The 17,450-nt window shown below is 47.6% G+C and overlaps 2 protein-coding genes across 11 annotated transcripts in view; both read right to left on the bottom strand.

Moving 5' to 3' along the window:
* Positions 1 to 13,097, bottom strand: part of LOC109434390 (maestro heat-like repeat-containing protein family member 1) — a 50,908-nt gene extending 37,811 nt beyond the window's left edge. For 8 of the 9 annotated variants that reach the window (XR_016022658.1, XR_016022655.1, XR_016022659.1 and 5 more), the window contains exons 1-6: positions 11,400 to 13,097; positions 10,506 to 10,665; positions 9,969 to 10,021; positions 9,277 to 9,384; positions 6,525 to 6,641; positions 166 to 288 (exon numbers count right to left, since the gene is read on the bottom strand). Coding sequence is in view for 2 of the 9 variants with exons in the window: in XM_088801472.1 (XP_088657598.1) it covers positions 166 to 288; positions 6,525 to 6,641; positions 9,277 to 9,384; positions 9,969 to 10,021; positions 10,506 to 10,542 (438 nt within the window). In the remaining 7 variants the exon portion in view is untranslated. The remainder of the gene's footprint in view (positions 1 to 165; positions 289 to 6,524; positions 6,642 to 9,276; positions 9,385 to 9,968; positions 10,022 to 10,505; positions 10,666 to 11,399) is intronic. The other variant, XR_016022657.1, reaches the window with a different exon arrangement.
* The window catches only part of LOC141570056 (maestro heat-like repeat-containing protein family member 1), a 69,833-nt gene continuing 63,056 nt past the window's right edge, over positions 10,674 to 17,450 (bottom strand). Inside the window, exons 10-14 of one of the 2 annotated variants that reach the window (XM_088801489.1) lie at positions 17,327 to 17,437; positions 15,749 to 15,822; positions 13,348 to 13,464; positions 13,105 to 13,149; positions 10,674 to 11,443 (exon numbers count right to left, since the gene is read on the bottom strand). In XM_088801489.1, the coding sequence (XP_088657615.1) occupies positions 11,411 to 11,443; positions 13,105 to 13,149; positions 13,348 to 13,464; positions 15,749 to 15,822; positions 17,327 to 17,437 (380 nt within the window). In that variant the 3' untranslated portion in view covers positions 10,674 to 11,410. Of the gene's footprint in view, positions 11,444 to 13,101; positions 13,150 to 13,347; positions 13,465 to 15,748; positions 15,823 to 17,326; positions 17,438 to 17,450 lie in introns of those variants that run through there. The other variant, XR_012493817.2, reaches the window with a different exon arrangement.

The raw sequence follows: 17,450 nt of genomic DNA, 5'->3' as shown, positions 1-17,450 counted from the left end.
GCTGATGATACCATGGCCTGAAGTGTGGATGTGAGGGAGCAAGGGACAGGGAGGGCAGGACGAAACTGCCCCACAGCTGGTCAGAGGGAAAGAGAAGCATTTATATCCAGGCGCCTTGGAAAGCTTTGTGTGGGAGGCGGGCAGAGCCCCTGGGAATGCCGTCACCTTCATCAGTTTGAGGATGGCCAATGAGTCCTTGTCAGTGAGGACAGCATTATACACTTGCAGTTGGTCCAGGACGACCGTCAGATGTTTCACAGACACGACACGGAGCGCCACAGCAATGCCCTGTAACAGGGATGGTGTCAACCCCACCCCACAGCTCAGGGCGAGCCAAGCAGGGCTTTAGAGAGGGAGAGGCAAGAAATGGAAGATGGAGAACCAAACATCTTTGCAAGAAGTCATTCAAGATGCAAATTATCCCAGATCTAAAAAAAATTAGGTTCACAGATTTACAAAATCTTGGTATTATCAAATCTGACATTGCACAATAGAAAATACTTACATGCACTAGGAATTCAGAGAAGGGCTGTTCTGAGGAGGGAAAGGAGGGAAAGAACAAATCCAAGGCATCTTATTGACAGGACAGGATAGCTAATCAGTGAGGAGATGGAAGAGAGGGAAGACTTACAGACAATGCCAATATTTCCAGTTAGAGAGAACAGGAAATAGTTAACTCTCACCAAAATGAGCAGGTGAAAAAGGGGGCCTGTCTAGGTTGGAAAGACATGAAGCAATGAGTTCCTGGATGTGTCGCAGGCACGTCATGGCAGAACAACTAAGTGGAAATGTCAGTGCCAGTGGGTCTGAAAGTTGGGGCTAGAAGTGCAGCTCTGGGACTCAACAACCTAGAGAGAGCCAAAAGCACAGAGGCTTGGGGACTCTGTAGTTCCTGCCAGGAACAGTCTTTAACTTAAATCCCTCTGCCTCACAGCAGGTCCTTTTGACATCAGTGTCAGCCAAGCCTCTTCCTAGACTTTACTCAACAAGCATGATGGGGCACAGAGCTAAAGAAAAGACCAACACACACACAGGTGCCAGCTGTTTGCCAAGGGCCACCGTTAAGACTTCGCAGCAAGAGAAGGCAGAGTGGAGGGGACCTGCGGACAGTGACAGATTCCAGGACACAGATCCTCAAGAAGGGATGAAGTATTAGTGAGGCTTGTAGGCTTCTGGACTCCAAGTAGAGGAAGGGAAACGTTTAACTAGTTAGAGAGCAGGGATAGCAGAGTATCAGAAGGGGGTTCTATTCTGGCCCTGGCCTTCTTCTTATGTCCTTGTTTTGCCACACCTTCCACTAATCATGGTTGTCATCATCCCCATCACCGTCACCATCATCATTATCATGACCATCATGACATCATCTGAATATCAGTGCTTAGTTTGTAGCAGCCTTACGTTATTTCATTGATCCTCACACTAAAGCTTTCAGGTAAATATTACCATCTCCATTTTACAGACAGGGAAAAAAACATGTTTCCCAAATCTAGACCTCCAGCCCAAATCTGAGTTTCTTGTGAACTGGACATTGGATGTCTCCACCTGGCTATCCCGGGGCACCTCAACCCCTCCTGGGCAAAAACTGAATGTATCATCTTCCTCCCCAGTTTGTCCCGGGTTTCTGGTCTCAGTGAATGATACTGACTCCTCCCACTGAGATGCTGGAAACCCAGGAACCATCCTGGATGTCCTCCTCCCTCTTATCTTTATCTTCTGTGTCCAATCTGTCCCCAAGTGCTGGCTGAGGGGTTACTTTTATTTCCCTGCATTCCAGTCCCACCAGACCACTGACTGTTCTCTAGACATGTCCCCAAAAGTTCTTGCTTCCAAGTCTTGACTCAGGATATTATGTCAAGTGGGGATATCTGCCTCCCTCCTTCCCCTAAACTTGCCCCAATGAGCCCACATCCCAGGCAGCCCACACAGCCACGATGCCTCGGTGACCACTCACGTAGCCTTTGGTCAGGCTATTCTGCGTGGTTAGCTGCTTCCTTCCCATACGTGTCTTGGCTTCCCATTGATATGTTTGCAACTTGGGCTTGGTAAATACCTGCCGATAACCATGATAGTGATGGATGCTCGGAGAATCTGGCAGGGGAGGGACACGGAGAGGGGAGGCCTGAGGGCACGGACACCGAGGCCACCAGAAATCAACATTCAGAGAGGGCTTATGTGCCAGGCACCATTCTAAGTATTTTACCATGTCTAATCCTCAAAACTACCCTATGACATGCATCACTTCTGTGGTATTCCCATCAAAAATGCATAATCTGAATCTAATCATGAGGAATTATGAGGCAAACCAAAAATGGGAGACAGTCTACAAAATAAATGGTCTGTACATTTTTAAAACGTCAAGACATGAAAGATAAAGATGAGGAACTTGTTCCAGATTAAAGAAGAATGAAGAGAAATGAGAACCAAATGTATTACTTGATTCTGAATTAGATCCCAGACCAGAGAAAAAAACATTTTTCTTTTGCTCTAAAAAACATTGGTAGTGGGCAGCCAGATGGCTCAGTTTGTTACAGCATGAGCTCTTAACAACAGGGTTGCCAGTTCGGTTCCCACATGGGCCAGTGAGCTGCACCCTCTACAACTAGATTGAAGACAACGAGCTACCACTGAGCTTCCGGAGGGGCAGCCGGCCGGTGGCTCAGTTGGTTAGAGCACGAGCTCTTAGCAACAATGTTGCCGGTTCGATTCCTGCATGGGATGGTGGGCTGTGCCCCCGGCAACTAAGATTGAAAACGGCGACTGGACTAGGAGCTGAGCTGCACCCTTCACAACTAGATGGAAGGACATTGACTTGACTTGGAGCTGATGGGCCCTGGAGAAACTTTTTATTGGGGAAACTGTTCCCCAATATTCCCCAATAAAAATTTTAAAAATATATATCCTCGTCGCTAAGGGGTGCATGATTGCATATGTGTGTGTGATTTATTAAAAACAAAACAAAACAAAACAACAACAACAAAAAACATTGGTAGGACAACTGATGATTTTCAAATCAGGTCTATAAATTAGATAATAGCATGGTGGTGATGTTAGTTTCCTGATTTTGATCATTGTCGTGTGCTTATGTAAGAGAATACCTTTATTTTTAGATAATACACACTGAAGTATTTAGGGATAAATGAGCATCATGACTGCAGCTTCCACTTCAGATTCAGAATATACAATAATAATAAGTTAATAAATTAATAAATAAGTTATATTACTTATATGAAAGAATGACAAAGCAAGCAGGGGAAAATGTTAAGATTTGGGGAGTCTAAGAGAAGAACAAACAGGAATTCTTTGTGATTTTTTTTTTTTGCAACTTTTCCTTAAGTATAAAATTATTTCAAAATAGAGAGAGACAACAAAGATGGTGCAGTAGGTAAACACTGTGTTTACCTTTACTCACAACCACATCAAAATTTCAACTAATCTACAAAAGAACTGTTATTGAGAATCGCCTAAAATCAAGCTGAACTGAAGCCTTTCATCTAAGGATGTGTAGAAGAAGCCACCTCCAGACTGGTAGGAAGGGCAGAGACACAGAACCCTGGGCTGGTCCCACACCCGTGTGTGACCATTAAAGATCAGGAGGGCTATTCCGGCTGTTGGAATTCCCCACCCCCGTCCCCTAGAGGAGCGAGAGATCCCAGCCCCACCCCAGCCCAGGGTTCCAGTGCTGAGGAGAGAAGTCCCCATAGTCGTTGGTTGTGAAAACCAGCGGAGACTGTGACTGAGTGAGACCGAGAACAGCTGCACTCACAGGCGCTCCTCTTAAACAGACCACGTGCAGACTTACCCACCAACAGAATCACTCACTCTCAGCTCCAGCGCTGGGGCAGCAGCTGGAAAGACAGCAGGGACATATGGTGGGGAACTGAGTTGTCTGGCTTGGGACAGGGACTGGAGAGGCAGATTTCTCCTGGACGGGGGCTAGCGGAGGCCATCGTTTCTTTGCTGAGCCCTCCCCCTTCCTGACGTGGGTCGCCATTTCTGACTGTCCCCCATTCGTTTGTCACACCCTGGAGATTTGAGACCTGGCCCGCCCAACTTTCAGGCACACCCAGGATGCTTTCAGTGGCTTTTTCATGCAGACCGCCTGCCTTGGCTCAAACTGCAGACTTTCCTGTGGTCTCTCAAAGGTTCGTGAAACCCAGACAAACAGCATCTGGCTTGAGCGTGTCCTATACCTCTGGCTGAGCAGCCCTAAGCTGGCATTAGTGGCCTTGGTTCACAGCTTGGCCTTTCAAGGCACTTCCAAGCATAGCACCTTCCATCCTGCCAGTGGCAGCCATCTGCAGATTTCTTTGTGGCTCCTGCTGGGTGGCCCCGGGTGGGGGAAGGGCTGTGGCTGAACTTGACCTATAGTGGATCCCCTCCAAGGTGGTCCTGGGGCTGGCGCCCCAGTGGCCAGCTTCAAAATAAGCTGGAGCATCACCCAGCTGCCTCCAAGGACGATACACCCAAGGGGAAGATTGGGCAGGCACCAGAGTCCTGCTGAGGCAGATCCTGCTCCATAGGATCAGCCCCTGCACAACAGCCCTTCCACTGTAGAAAAGGCCAGTCCTCACAACCAGTGAGCCCAGGGTCAGTCCCTCCCATTGATGTGCAATTATCAACCAAGGCTCATCTACAAGAGGAGGATACACATAATCCACACAAGGGACACACCTGGAGTGCATGGCTCAAGTGACCAGAAAGACTGCACCACTGAGCCCCACAGCACACCTACTACATATGGCCACTCTACTAAGACCGGAAGACATAGCAGCCCTACCTAATACATAGAAATAAACACAGGGAGGCAGCCAAAATGGGGAGACAGAGAAACATGTCCCAAATAAAAGAACAGAACAAAGCTCCAGAAAAAGAACTAAGCGAACAGAGATAAGCAATCTATCAGATGCAGAGTTCCAAACACTGGTTATAAGAATGCTCAGTGATCTCAGGGAGAACTTAAACAGAGAGATAAGGAGCATAAAAACAGAGACAGAAGCCATTAAAAAAAAAAAAGAAGAACCAGTCAGAAATAAAGGATACAATAATAGAAATGAACAATATATTACAGGGAATCAACAGTAGATTAGATGAAGCAGAGGATCCAACCAGCGATGTAGAAGATAAGGTAGCAGAAAACACCCAACCAGAACAGCAAAAAGAAAAAAGTATCCAAAAAATTGAAGAGAGTTTAAGGGGCCTCCAGGACAATACCAAGAGCACCAACTTTTGCATTATAGGGGTACCAGAAGGAGAAGGGAGAGAGCAAGGAATTGAAAACCTATCTGAAGAAATAATGACAGAAAACTTCCCTAACCTGGTGAAGAAAATGGACATACAAACCCAGGAAACACAGAGAGTCCCAAACAAGATAAATCCAAAGAGGCCAACACCCAAGACACATCATAATTAAAATGCCAAAGTTTGGCATTAAAATGACAAAGAGAGAATCTTAAAAGCAGCAAAAGAAAGGCAGCTAGTTTCCTACAAGGGAGCCCCCATAAGACTGGCAGCTGATTTCTCAATAGAATCTTTGCAGGCAAGAAGGGAGTGGCAGGAAATATTCCAAGTGATGAGAAGCAAGGACATACAACCAAGATCGCTCTACCCAGCAAGGCTGTCATTTAGAATTGAAGGATAAATAAGGAGCTTTCCAGACAAGAAAAAGTTGAAGGAGTTCATCACCACCAAACCAGTATTACAAGGACTCTTAGAGGGACTTCTTTAAGATGGGAGGGGGGTTAAGGATGGGTGAAAGGGGAAGGGATTAGGAAGTACAAATTGTTTGCTATACAGTAGCCATGGGGATGTAGGGTACAGCATAAGGAATATAGTGAATAATATTGTAATAACAAGGTATGGTGCCAGGTAGGTTCTAGATCTATCAGGGTGACAGATGGGAATGGGGTTGGGGGCAGGGTGAAAAAGGTGAAGGCACTAAGAAATATAAATTGATAGTTAATACAATAGGGAGAATATAATCAACAGTGTTGTAAAGATCATGTAAGGTGCCAGATGGGCACTGGACTTATCAGGGGATCATGTCATAGACTGTAGATGCCTGACCACTGCGCTATACACCTGAAGCTGAAGTAGAATAATACTGAATGTCAACTACAACTACATATACAGGTATATACAGTCGCTGGACATGGAGAACAACATAGGGAAGATAGTCGATGTTATTGTAACAGCCGTATAAGATGTCAGAGGGGTAGTAGCTTTGGGGGGGGTGTTATCACTTTATGAGAAGTTTAAATATCTAACTATTATGTTGCCTTGTACACCTGAAACTAATAAAAAATTATTTCAAAATAAGAAAAACTTTTTAGGAAACATCCTATGAGGAAGGTATCATAGCCTCATTTTACAGAGGGGAAACTGAGGCACAGAGAGATTCAGTAACTTGCCCAATAGTGCTCAGCTAGTAGGTGGTCTGGCTGCCAGGGCCCAGCCTTTAAGCTCCTTGTCATCCTGCCTCTTAAACTGTAAATGTTCCCCTTGCCAATGAGTACCCACTACCTCACCTCCCTGTCCTGCAGCTCCTCGTGGGCAGTTTGTAGGATAGAGGAGATCATTATCTTCACCAGTTTCGTATTCCTTGAGGTCCGAAGGGTGAAGCCAAAGAATTTATATAGGAAACCCTAGGAGAGGTGGAAGGGTAGAGTCATGCTCAGCTTGGAATTAGGTTAGGGCAGCCTGGGGAACAGCCATGTCCAAGACCAACTTTGTGACTGCCAGCCACCACCTCCACCCACCGGCCCTCCTGCTCTCAGGGGACGTCTGGGTAAGGCAGTAGTCCTATAAAGCAAGGACTCACATTAGAGAAAAGAGAAAGCTACATTTCTCATTTCTCAGCCTCTTAAGGATCATTCTTTAGGAAATTTCCCTGATCCACATACTTTCCATTTCTAGCTAGGAAATAAAACAGTTCTTTAAATTGCATAATTTTAAAATCAAAATTGCATAATTACAAAGCACTTTTCTGTAACCTTTATCTCCCTCCTTTGAATTCCAGTGGCCTTCATCTTTGCTTCCTGCACATTGTCCTGTCTACCTTGTAACACCAGCCTGCATGGACTCACCCACGCTCCTACCTCAGGGCCCCATGCGTTTCCTATTTTCTCTGGCTAGAATCCTCTTACCTGGGCTCTTAAAAATGTCTCGTTCTCATCTTTCAGATCTCAGTGAGGCTTCCCTGACCGCCTAAGTCCCTCTCCAAGCTCACCATCCTGTTCCTTTCCTTCAGTGCTTCCTCACAGTCCCTCATTCTCTTGTTTATGCATTTGTTTGGTTGCTTCCTAACTTGCCCCACCCCCACATCTCCAGTGAGAACAAAGCTGAGGAGCGGTGTCTGTCCCCAGTGTTAACACAGCCCGATGTAGTAGGCTAATAGGACATACCAGATGTTCAACGAATGTCTCACCTGGTTTTAACTCACCCCTAACACTCCCCCTTCTCCAGGCACCTTTTTCGCCTCTAGCAGCCGCTCTCTGTGCCTTGTCTAGACCTAAGGGTTCCTTTCCTTCAACTGGCTACAGGCACTTTTGTGAACAGCTCCTCCCTGCAGCCTTCTGGGGAGAAGTGCCCTGGAGTTACTGGGGCCTCCTTGCCCAGGATGCCTGGGAGCTACATTCTTCTCTCTCCTCTCCCTACCCCGTACCAACTTTGGAAACCTGGAGCCAATGACAGTCCAGAGTGGGGGAGGGCAGGTACAAAAGCCCCCTCACTTGCCTCCAGGCAGGACAGACTCTGCGGTACAGTTTCCCTCCAGGGTTCTCATGGGATCAGGACACACCCTTGCTTAGCTTCAGCGCTCCTCTAGCCTGCGTCCTTCGTCCTATCACAGCTTCTCTCCAGCGCTCTTTCTTGCCAAGTCACTTGACAAGAACCCTCACCTCAGGCTCCGCATCAGTGAAACCTGACCTAAGGCACCTACTTGATTATTTAGCTGACAAAAGACTACTCATCTTTCTAGAGTTATTCACTCTTCTGCAGCACAACTCATTTCCCGGTTTGCCCAGGACTGAGGCAGTTGCCAGGATGCTGAACTTTCAGTGCTAAAATCGGGCCAGTCTTGAGCCAACCTAGACAGTGGACCGCCCCTGAGGAAGCTTCTCTGTGCAGCCCCCACAGGCCTCCTCCATGTTCGCGAGCACACAGTGCACATTTCCACCCTGATACTTAAAACACTTACAATAATTGCCCATTTTCTTGTCTATTCACTCAAGCAGACAATGGTTTCCTGAAGGCAGAGATGAGTACCCTGCACCTCGTCCAATGCCTGTTGTGCTATAGGTATTTCGTATATATATTTAATAACGGAATTAATAAGATCAGAATTCCTGCTTGCATCCCTAATCTACCATCCACAAAGCTGTGCATACAGTAGGTGATGAATAAATATTTATTAATAACTAGAGAGCAAACAGTCTTGGAAATAAGGCCTCTTTCCTGGAAACCTCCAGAGCCCAAAAAAAAGTGTTGTTCAGTGACAGGAAAACAAGATTAGAAATCAAGAAACCTGTATTCAGTTTCCATTTTACCAATAATTTGCTTAAAGCTCTAAATCCTCTGAATGGTGTTTCTTACTCTGCAAGGGAGGGATAATGGTGACTACCAGGTTACTTAGCCTTCTGAGTTACCAAAGTACCTTCACAGGCATCCTTCTTCAGTTCTCATCCGCTCTCCTGTGGTGCAGAAGCTACTTTTGCTGCTTCCCAAGTGAGGCAACCGAAATCCCAAGGAGGCTAAGACACCTGACCCAGACTACACCGGGAACACACGGAAAAATGAGGACCGGGGCCCAGGCCTTCACCACCACACACCATGTGGTCCATGAAGAAAGGAGTCCATCTTTGTTCCTTAGCTCTGGTCCCCATCACCAAGCAGAGTCCCTAATCTAGGTACGCCCTCAAACAGTCTTTGAATAACGTGCTTAAATCTGACTCTAAAGTCAGTAGTCTTTCCCCTGCACCCAAGTCCCAGCTCCATTCTTTCACAGAATAGCTGGGAGGTTTGAAGACCACAGATGGCGACGTTCCTGATAAAGCCTAAAACACCGAGCAAATGTAAGCCCCTGGTATTTTTGCTGTTCCTGTGTGACCACCACAAGCTCCTCGTCCTCTCCCCCTCGAGTCCCAGGACACAGGTATGCCAGTTTGCTTTTCCCCAGGGCCTGGACTTTGTGCACATTTCTCCAGCCCTTACCCACCACACTTCTCTAGCCCCACTGTCCACCCAGCAGCCCCCTTGCGACCACCACACCCCCAGACATACCTTTTCCTCCTCCTCATTGCTGAAATAACGTATCCTCTCCAGGACGACTCTGACAAGGTGCTCCAGCCAGTTGTCATCATCAATGGCCACTAGTGACTGACTCAAAAACTGAGGAAGGGGAAGGGAGAAGACCAGGAGGAACAGTGTCAGGGCTTTTCTGCCCCGTGGAAGTAAACTCAGAAGGAAGTGAGAGATGGGGGCATGGTCTGTAAATATGGAAAAAGAGCTCAAGAGATGCAGAAGAGTTGAAATACATGGAGGGGTTGAGTCAGAACGAGACAATGATAACACAGTGACAATGGTGACAGTGCCATGTCATGTGAGAAGCCCTTTCCAGTCTACAAGGCCCTCCCCTATGACATCTTACTTAATTCTAGAAGAAGGGATCACTTCCATTTTATAGATGAAGAAACTGAGGCCTTCAAATACTATATAACTTGCTAGGGCCCCTTCCCTTACTCCCTCTTGATGCAGGGCCTGCGGGAGTGAAAGGGGAGTCAAGGCTTAGACTATAGTCAGAGGCTCTGATGCAGGGAACAGGAGGCAAGAGAACCACAGACAGACATTCTCTTGAGCAGGGACGTCCTTGGTCATGGCCTCAGTCTCTGGGGGGCCTGGGGCTCTCTTCCTTCAGGATCCTGAGAGGAGAAAGAAGGCAATGTGGAGGGAGGGAGGTCTTGGGGGGTGCTTACCCACAGCAGCTTGCCATCCCACTTCTTCTGATTCAGGTTCTTCTCAGTGTGATCTAGGAGAGGAGAGAGCACAGAGACCCACCCAACCGTAAGGCCCCAGCCAGGACAAAAGAACCACCGTTGGAACACTGTGCCAGGCGCTGTGCCTACAAGATAACTGCTCTTCCACTTTACAGAGGCTCCAGGAGATAAATGACTTTCCAAAAGTCAAACATACACAGCTGGCCAGTGTCTGAACAAGGATGCAAACCTGATCTGTCTGGTTCCAAAGCCCACACTCTTCCCTGACCCTCTGCCCATAAGAAGGGGCAGGAGTCATCCTGGGAACTCTGGAGCCACAGAACTCTGCATATCTGCTCAGTGCAGAACATCGCCCACATAAGCAGACCCATCCAGTGGCACCTCAGAGGCATGGACAGGCTGGTCCCAGTTCTCCTCACCCCAAGGAAGCTCCATGCTGCACCTTGGGACTCCATCTCTTCTGGAATCTGCCCACTGCCTAGCTCCATTCCTCCCCATTCCCAACCAACCCCTCACCATCAAGTATCTGCACCATCTGGGGGATTGCCTTCATCCACAGCTGGCCCACGTTAGAGTAGATAACGGGGTCCAGGGAGGTGATAGGATGCAGAGCATGTAGTAGCCTTAGGGAGCTTGCACCAAACTCTTTTTCTCTTTAGGGCTTCCGGGAAAACAGCTGAGAAACAAGAGAAGCAAGCAGGAGGCAGAGAAAGGATTTAAGGGAAGAGAAGGAAGAAAATTAGAACAAACCCATAGAATGGTAGAGCTGAAGCTTAGACCTTCCCCATTCTTCTCCACCCATTGACTTTCCACATGTTCTCCAAGACGCTCTCGAAACGTCACCTCCTCTGTGATGTCTTCCTGACTCCTGGAGTCCAAGTTAGTTCTTCTAAGCTCCCAGTGCACCCTGTGCATTCCTTTATTAGTACATTTATCACATGGAATTATGCGTGGTTATTCCCAGGCTCGTCTTCCCCACTAAGACTGTGAACACCTCAAGGGCAGATCTATCTTTATCACTCCAAATGTTCATGACTAGCACATAATGTCTGGGCAAATAGAGAAACTCAAAGTTGCTGAGAAAATGATATCCAGAAAGTCATGTGTACTTGTCCAAGGTCAACAGAGAGCAGCTTACAATAAGGCCACATAAGAGACAGGCCAGGCCCTTCCCATGCCCCACTCCTTCCCCATCTGCAGGCCCCACCACTATGCTCCCAGTTCCCTCCTCCAAGCTCTGGCCTGGATTACCTTTCCCCAGAGCACCCATGATCCCAGGCGCTGTCTCTTTATTCCATGTCCAACATAATGCCTGTGATACAGTAGTACTCAACTATTTGTGAAATGATTGGATGGATGGATGAAAGAATGGAAGAATGGCGACATAGTACTCATCCCAGCATCACTTACCACAAGATGGGTCAGGAGTTTCTGTGGGGAGATGAACTGGGTGGCTAAGTTAGAGAGGATAAAAGAAGAGGACAGAGTCAGTGCAAGCTCCAGGATGCCCAGCCTCCAGCCTCCACTGGCAGCCCCCCATCAGTACTTCAGAGGAGAAGAAAGAGCAAAGTAGAGAAGAAACGTCGGTGCCAATGTCATGGGGGCTTGTGACATTTTGACTCAGCCTAAAAATCAAACCATTACATTTTCAGCTTATAAAACACACACACACACACACACACACACACACACACACACACACACACTCACGCAGCAAGTAAAGTGCTGAACAGACATCCCACTGGGATTACAGGTCTGGGATGGGGTGAGCACAGAGTAAGGCTTAGAGTTGGGGCGAAGGAAGAACAAAGGGTCAGGAACGTCTGTGTACTCATTACTGTGCAATTAACAATGTTTACACATCTCAACTCCAGGTTTTAAAACGAGGAATAAAGCAGGAAGGAACTGTGTCCCTAGAGGAGTCCTCTTTTCATCCATGGGGCCAAATGGCCTTAAGCTGATGCCCTAACCCTTTGCCTCACTCTTCTCATCATGGCCCAGGCTTGAGGCCTGCAGCTTCCCCCACACCACAGATCTGCAGCGACTGTCCCTGGCGTGTCTCAGCTAGCCTCCCACCCCAACACTCCGTGGCTGCAGCAGCCCGAGCTTTCAGAGCGGGCACGTCTCCATCGGCTGCCCCACCCTGTACTTAGGCCTGAGGTAAAAGCTGCTGAGGTAGGGAAACTGGCCCAGGGCCCGAGCCTTCAGTGCCATTTCTGTGGCCATCTTACTCAGGCGCACGAAGGCCAAGGTATTGCTGGGCTCACACACCAAGGTGACCAATTTGGGCAAGGATACCTGGCAGGGGATGTAGCAAGGGCTTCAATGCCAAGCCCCAAGTCAGCCCCAGGCGAAGTTCTCCAACCCCAGGACCTTGTCTTCTTTTCCTGGAGAGGCATTTGAGGCCTGTATACAGAGACCCCCTGTCCCAAGTCATATTCATTCTCTCTCTGTCTCTCTCTCTCTCTCTCTCTTTCTCTCTCTGTCTCTCTCTCCCTCCCTCTCTCTCCAGCTCCATATTGATAAAATATAACCAAGGTCCTGATTAAAATTACAGCAGGAAGGACTTGATTGCTAGACAAGCTTGTTGAACTTTGGAATTGAGTGACCTGTGATTGCCTGCATTGGGGAATTTTGCAGGGGGCAGAGACATGCCGAAGGTCAGCAGATAGAGCTTGCTGGGCAGAGGAAATCACATGTTCTTTTCCTCCCACAGCCCTTTACTCAACTCTGACCCATATCAGCTCATATGATTCTCCAAAAATTTTTAGAGGTTGCTAAGAACAGGTAGGGAATATAATCACCCCCTTTTTTACAAAAAAAATTAACTGCGGCTGGGAGAGCAATTTACTCAAGATTTTACAGCTAGAAACTGGCTGAGCAGGACTCAAGCTTGGGCCTCCATGTTCACCAGCCAGTGACCCTCTTCTGCTCCACTGAGGAGCCCCAGGCACTTGAGGATGACCAGATGGAGGTGGGGAGGGGGGCGGCGGAAGGGGCAACACAAGGGATTAGATGGGGGTGGAGGTTAGAATGCAGGCTGGGGGTCAGGGTAGTGATCTGGGAGCCAGGGGAGGAGGAATGGAGAGGCATCTTTGAGCCTAGCTGTTCGTACCATCTGTAGGATTCTGGAACACATTATTCGGATATTCTCTTCATTCTGGAACAGGAAAAGGAAAGATTTCAACCTGAACCACTGCTACATGTCCTGGTTCACGGCCTCCCTGGCGCAGGCTTTCAGAGGCCAAAGCCCCGTCCCACATGTCAGCCATGCTCTCTTCCTCTTTTCCTTCTGTTCCCAACTCTGCCCTTTTCTTGCTCCCACCCTTGGTACCCTCCCTGCTTGGCCCCTGCTCACTGATGGGTCAGACTCGCTGAGCTTGATGACAAAGTTGATGATGATATCCCCCTGGGGCAAGGTAAAGTAGTCATAGTGGCCCAGCATCTCAATGAAGTTCAGGAGGGCCTTCCGTACCTGTGGGATCAAAGACCGGCACATCACAAGACAGGAAGGCAGTCAGGGACGGCCCATATGAGACCTCACGTTGCAGGCGAGGACACAGAGGCCTAGGGCAGGTGAGGGGCTCAGCTCTCCTGACTCCAAGCCCAGTGTGACTCTTCAGTGGGCTCCGGGTGGTGACAGACCACCAGCCGCTGCACCTGACCCTTCTGTACTCCACCCTGAAGCTCTAAACACTTCAGCTCCCACTATCCTCCTGGAGAATGCAAAGCACTTATCTTGCCCACACCTTACTTCCCCAGAGATGTGACTATTGGTAAGAGTGTTGGGTAGAGGAAGAATCTGAGTAGAGGAAAGACCATGTGTTCCGGCCTCCTAAGGAAAGCCAGGAACAAATCCCACAGGTCCTGAGGGCCCAGCCCTCAAAATCCCAGGCTGTCCATTAACCTTCTGAGGATCAAGGACTTTGTTTTTAGGAACAATGCCATTGTCATCCATTTGGCACCCCAAACCACTGCTCCCATGTTCCCCAATCCTGAATGATCCAGAGCTGGGAGCAGTCTGCTCTCTCCAACCCTGGCTGCAGAGCTTGTAAAAAATATGACTTCTCATACAATGGAGAAAAGACAGCCTCTTCAATAAATGGTGCTGGGAGAATTGGAAAGCCACGTGCAAAAGAATGAAACTGGACTGCTATCTGTCACCATGTACCAAAATTGATTCAAAATTGATCAAAGACTTAAGCATAAGACCCGAAACAATAAACTGCATAGAAGAAAACATAGGTACTAAACTTATGGACCTGAAGAACATTTTACGAATTGGACTCCCATGGCAAGGGAAGTAAAAGCTAAAATAAATGAATGGGACTATATCAAACTTAAAAGCTTTTGCACAGCAAAAGAAACCATCGACAAAATAAAGAGACCACCAACTGAATGGGAGATTTTTGCCAACAGTGCCTCCAATAAGGAGCTAATATCCAAAATATACAAGGAACTCATACAACTCAACAACAACAAAAAAAAACAACCCAATTGAAAAATGGGCAGAGGACCTGAAGAGACATTTCTCCAAAGAGGACATACAAATGGCAAATAGACATATAAAAAAATGCTCAACATCACTAATCATCAGAGAAATGCAAATAAAAACCACAATGAGATATCACCTCACCCCAGTCAGAATGGCTATCATCAACAAGACAAATAGTAACAAGTGTTGGAGAGGCTGTGGAGAAAAAGGAACCCTCGTACACTGTTGGTGGGAATGCAGACTGGTGCAGCCATTATGGAAGGCAGTGTGGAGGTTCCTCAAAAAATTATGAATAGAATTACCGTATAACCCAGCAATCCCACTCCTAGGTATCTACCCAAAAAATCTGAAAACATTTATCCATAAAGACATGTGTGCTCCAATGTTCACTGAAGCTTTATTTATGGTGGCCAAGACATGGAAACAACCAAAATGTCCTTCGATAGATGAATGGATAAAGAAGTTGTGGTATATGTACACAATGGAATACTATTTGGCGGTAAGAAAAGATGAAACAGGACCATTTGTAACAACATGGATGGATCTTGAGAATATAATGCTAAGCGAAATAAGTCAGACAGAAAAAGCAGAGAACCATATGATTTCACTGATATGTGGTATATAAACCAAGAACAACAAAAGAACAAGACAAACAAATGAGAAACATAAACTCATAGACACAGACAATAGTTTAGTGGTTACCAGAGGGTAAGGGGGGTGGGGGGTGGGAGATGAGGGTAAAGGGGATCAAATATATGGTGATGGACGGAGAACTGACTCTGGGTGGTGAACACACAATGGGATTTATAGATGATGTAATACAGAATTGTACACCTGAAATCTATGTAACTTTACTAACCATTGTCACCCCAATAAACTTTAATTTAAAAAAAAATATGGCTTCTCGGGCCCCACGCCAGATGAGACGTTTGAGGTCTTCCCTCCCCAGACAAAGCACGAATTCTCGGGGGGCAGAATTAGTGCCCTCTAGGGCTCCCTGCCCCCACTGGGCACCCCACACTGCTGCCCACTAAAAAGAATCAGAAAATAGGAAAGAACCACCTGTCCACTTCTCAAACCCTTCCCAGGTTTTGAAGAGCCCAAATGTAAGCCACGGGCAGTGGTCTGAGGTCAGAACTGGCTTGGCAAGGGTGCTTTACCTCTCCCCTCACCCCCAAAGCCTTCCCCTCTCCTTTTTACAAGACCTCAAGTTCTCAAGAACGCAGCCGCCCTCCCAGCCTACACATCCCGCCTTTCTGCTCACTGGTTTGAGATTGTCCTGAATCACAATAATGGTCGAATGCATCACGTCTCTCTGCAGTTTCTCTGTCTGGGGCACTAGAGAGAAGGCAGACATGCAGTGGAGGATCAGTTGCCCCCTCCTCCTCTGTTGTTTTGGGGGGCATAGAAGATAGGTAAGAGGGGTTCTAGGTACAGTCCTGGTCTGCAAAGGCCAGGTGGAAGCCCAGAGGTCATCTCCACCATCCCTTTGCTCCAAACCAGACTGAAGAGTGACCTAAAACAGTATTTTCATCAAGCTGGCACGAGCCTCAGCCATCGTCAGTCTCCGTGACTGCCCACGCAAAACCACCTCACCCCTCAAGCTGTTCTCCCTCCCTCTGTACATTTCAACCTTTCAAACAGCCACCACTGCTCTTTACAGAGTGAATTTCCTCTCCTGACTCACGCTCTCCTTCCCTGCTCTCAGTACATCTCCTCCATGGAGCCAAACCCATCTCCCCTGACAGACTGATGCCCTCTGCGTTTCTGCCACACGCTGTCATGCTCACATGTAAGCAACTTACCACATATGATTTCACATCATTTCGCTGTGTGAACAGGCTCATCGTCCCTACTCCTGGAGAGTAGGGACCGTGTCTTATTTATGTATTGTCCATGCCTTGCACCGTGCTAGGCACACAGCGAAGGTTTGGCAAACACTTGATTGGAGTTGAAGCCCACACTCCCAAATAGTAATCATACACTAACCACTATAAAACAGACTGCACAGTGGGCATATGTTTTCTCATTTAATATGTCTAAGCATATGTTTTTCATATGTCTAAGCATATGTTTTCTCATTTAATTCTCACTAAAACACTTAAGATAGGTATTACTGGGCCGGCCCGGTGGCTCAGGCAGTTAGAGCTCCATGTTCCTAACTCCGAAGGCTGCCGGTTCGATTCCCACATGGGCCAGTGGGCTCTCAACCACAAGGTTGCCGGTTCAACTTCTCGAGTCCCGCAAGGGATGGTGGGCTCTGCCCCCTGCAACTAAGATTGAACACAGCACCTTGAGCTGAGCTGCCGCTGAGCTCCCTGATGGCTCAGTTGGTTGGAGCGCGTCCTCTCAACCACAAGGTTGCCGGTTCGACTCCCACAAGGGATGGTGGGCTGTGCCCCCTGCAACTAGAAAACGGCAACTGGACCTGGAGCTGAGCTGCGCCCTCCACAACTAAGACTGAAAGAACAACTTGAAGCTGAACGGCACCCTCCACAACTAAGACTGAAAGGACAACAACTTGACTTGGAAAAAAGGCCTGGAAGTACACAATAAAGTCCTGTTCCCCTTCCCCAATAAAATCTTTGGGGAAAAAAATCTCTAAAAAAAAAAAAAAGATAGGTATTACTGTACCCCCACTTCTCAGATGAGGAAATAGAGGTACAGACTAATGTAATCTGCCCCAGTTTGCACAGCGAGTAAGAGTCGAAGTCAAGATTGAACCCACTGACTTACACTGAGTGTAAAACTGCGCTTTTCACTACTCTATGGGACTGGCTCCCAGAAAAAGGAGATGTCATGGGAGAGAAGATCCATAAGACTGGGCTCAACCCCCACTCACCTTCCTCGAACACATTCATGAACACTTGAAGGGCTGATACTGCCTTGGCTGGGTCCTTGGATTCCATGGTCTTTCGTATTAAGAATACCACCTGGTCGCTGTACAACTTTGCTATCAGAAGGGC

Source organism: Rhinolophus sinicus, chromosome 1 (assembly GCF_057876585.1).
Source record: "Rhinolophus sinicus isolate RSI-liver-muscle chromosome 1, RSI-T2T, whole genome shotgun sequence".
NCBI lineage: Eukaryota > Metazoa > Chordata > Mammalia > Chiroptera > Rhinolophidae > Rhinolophus > Rhinolophus sinicus.
The sequence above is the reverse complement of the archived record's forward strand: the minus strand, read 5'-3'. Positions and strand labels throughout refer to the sequence as shown.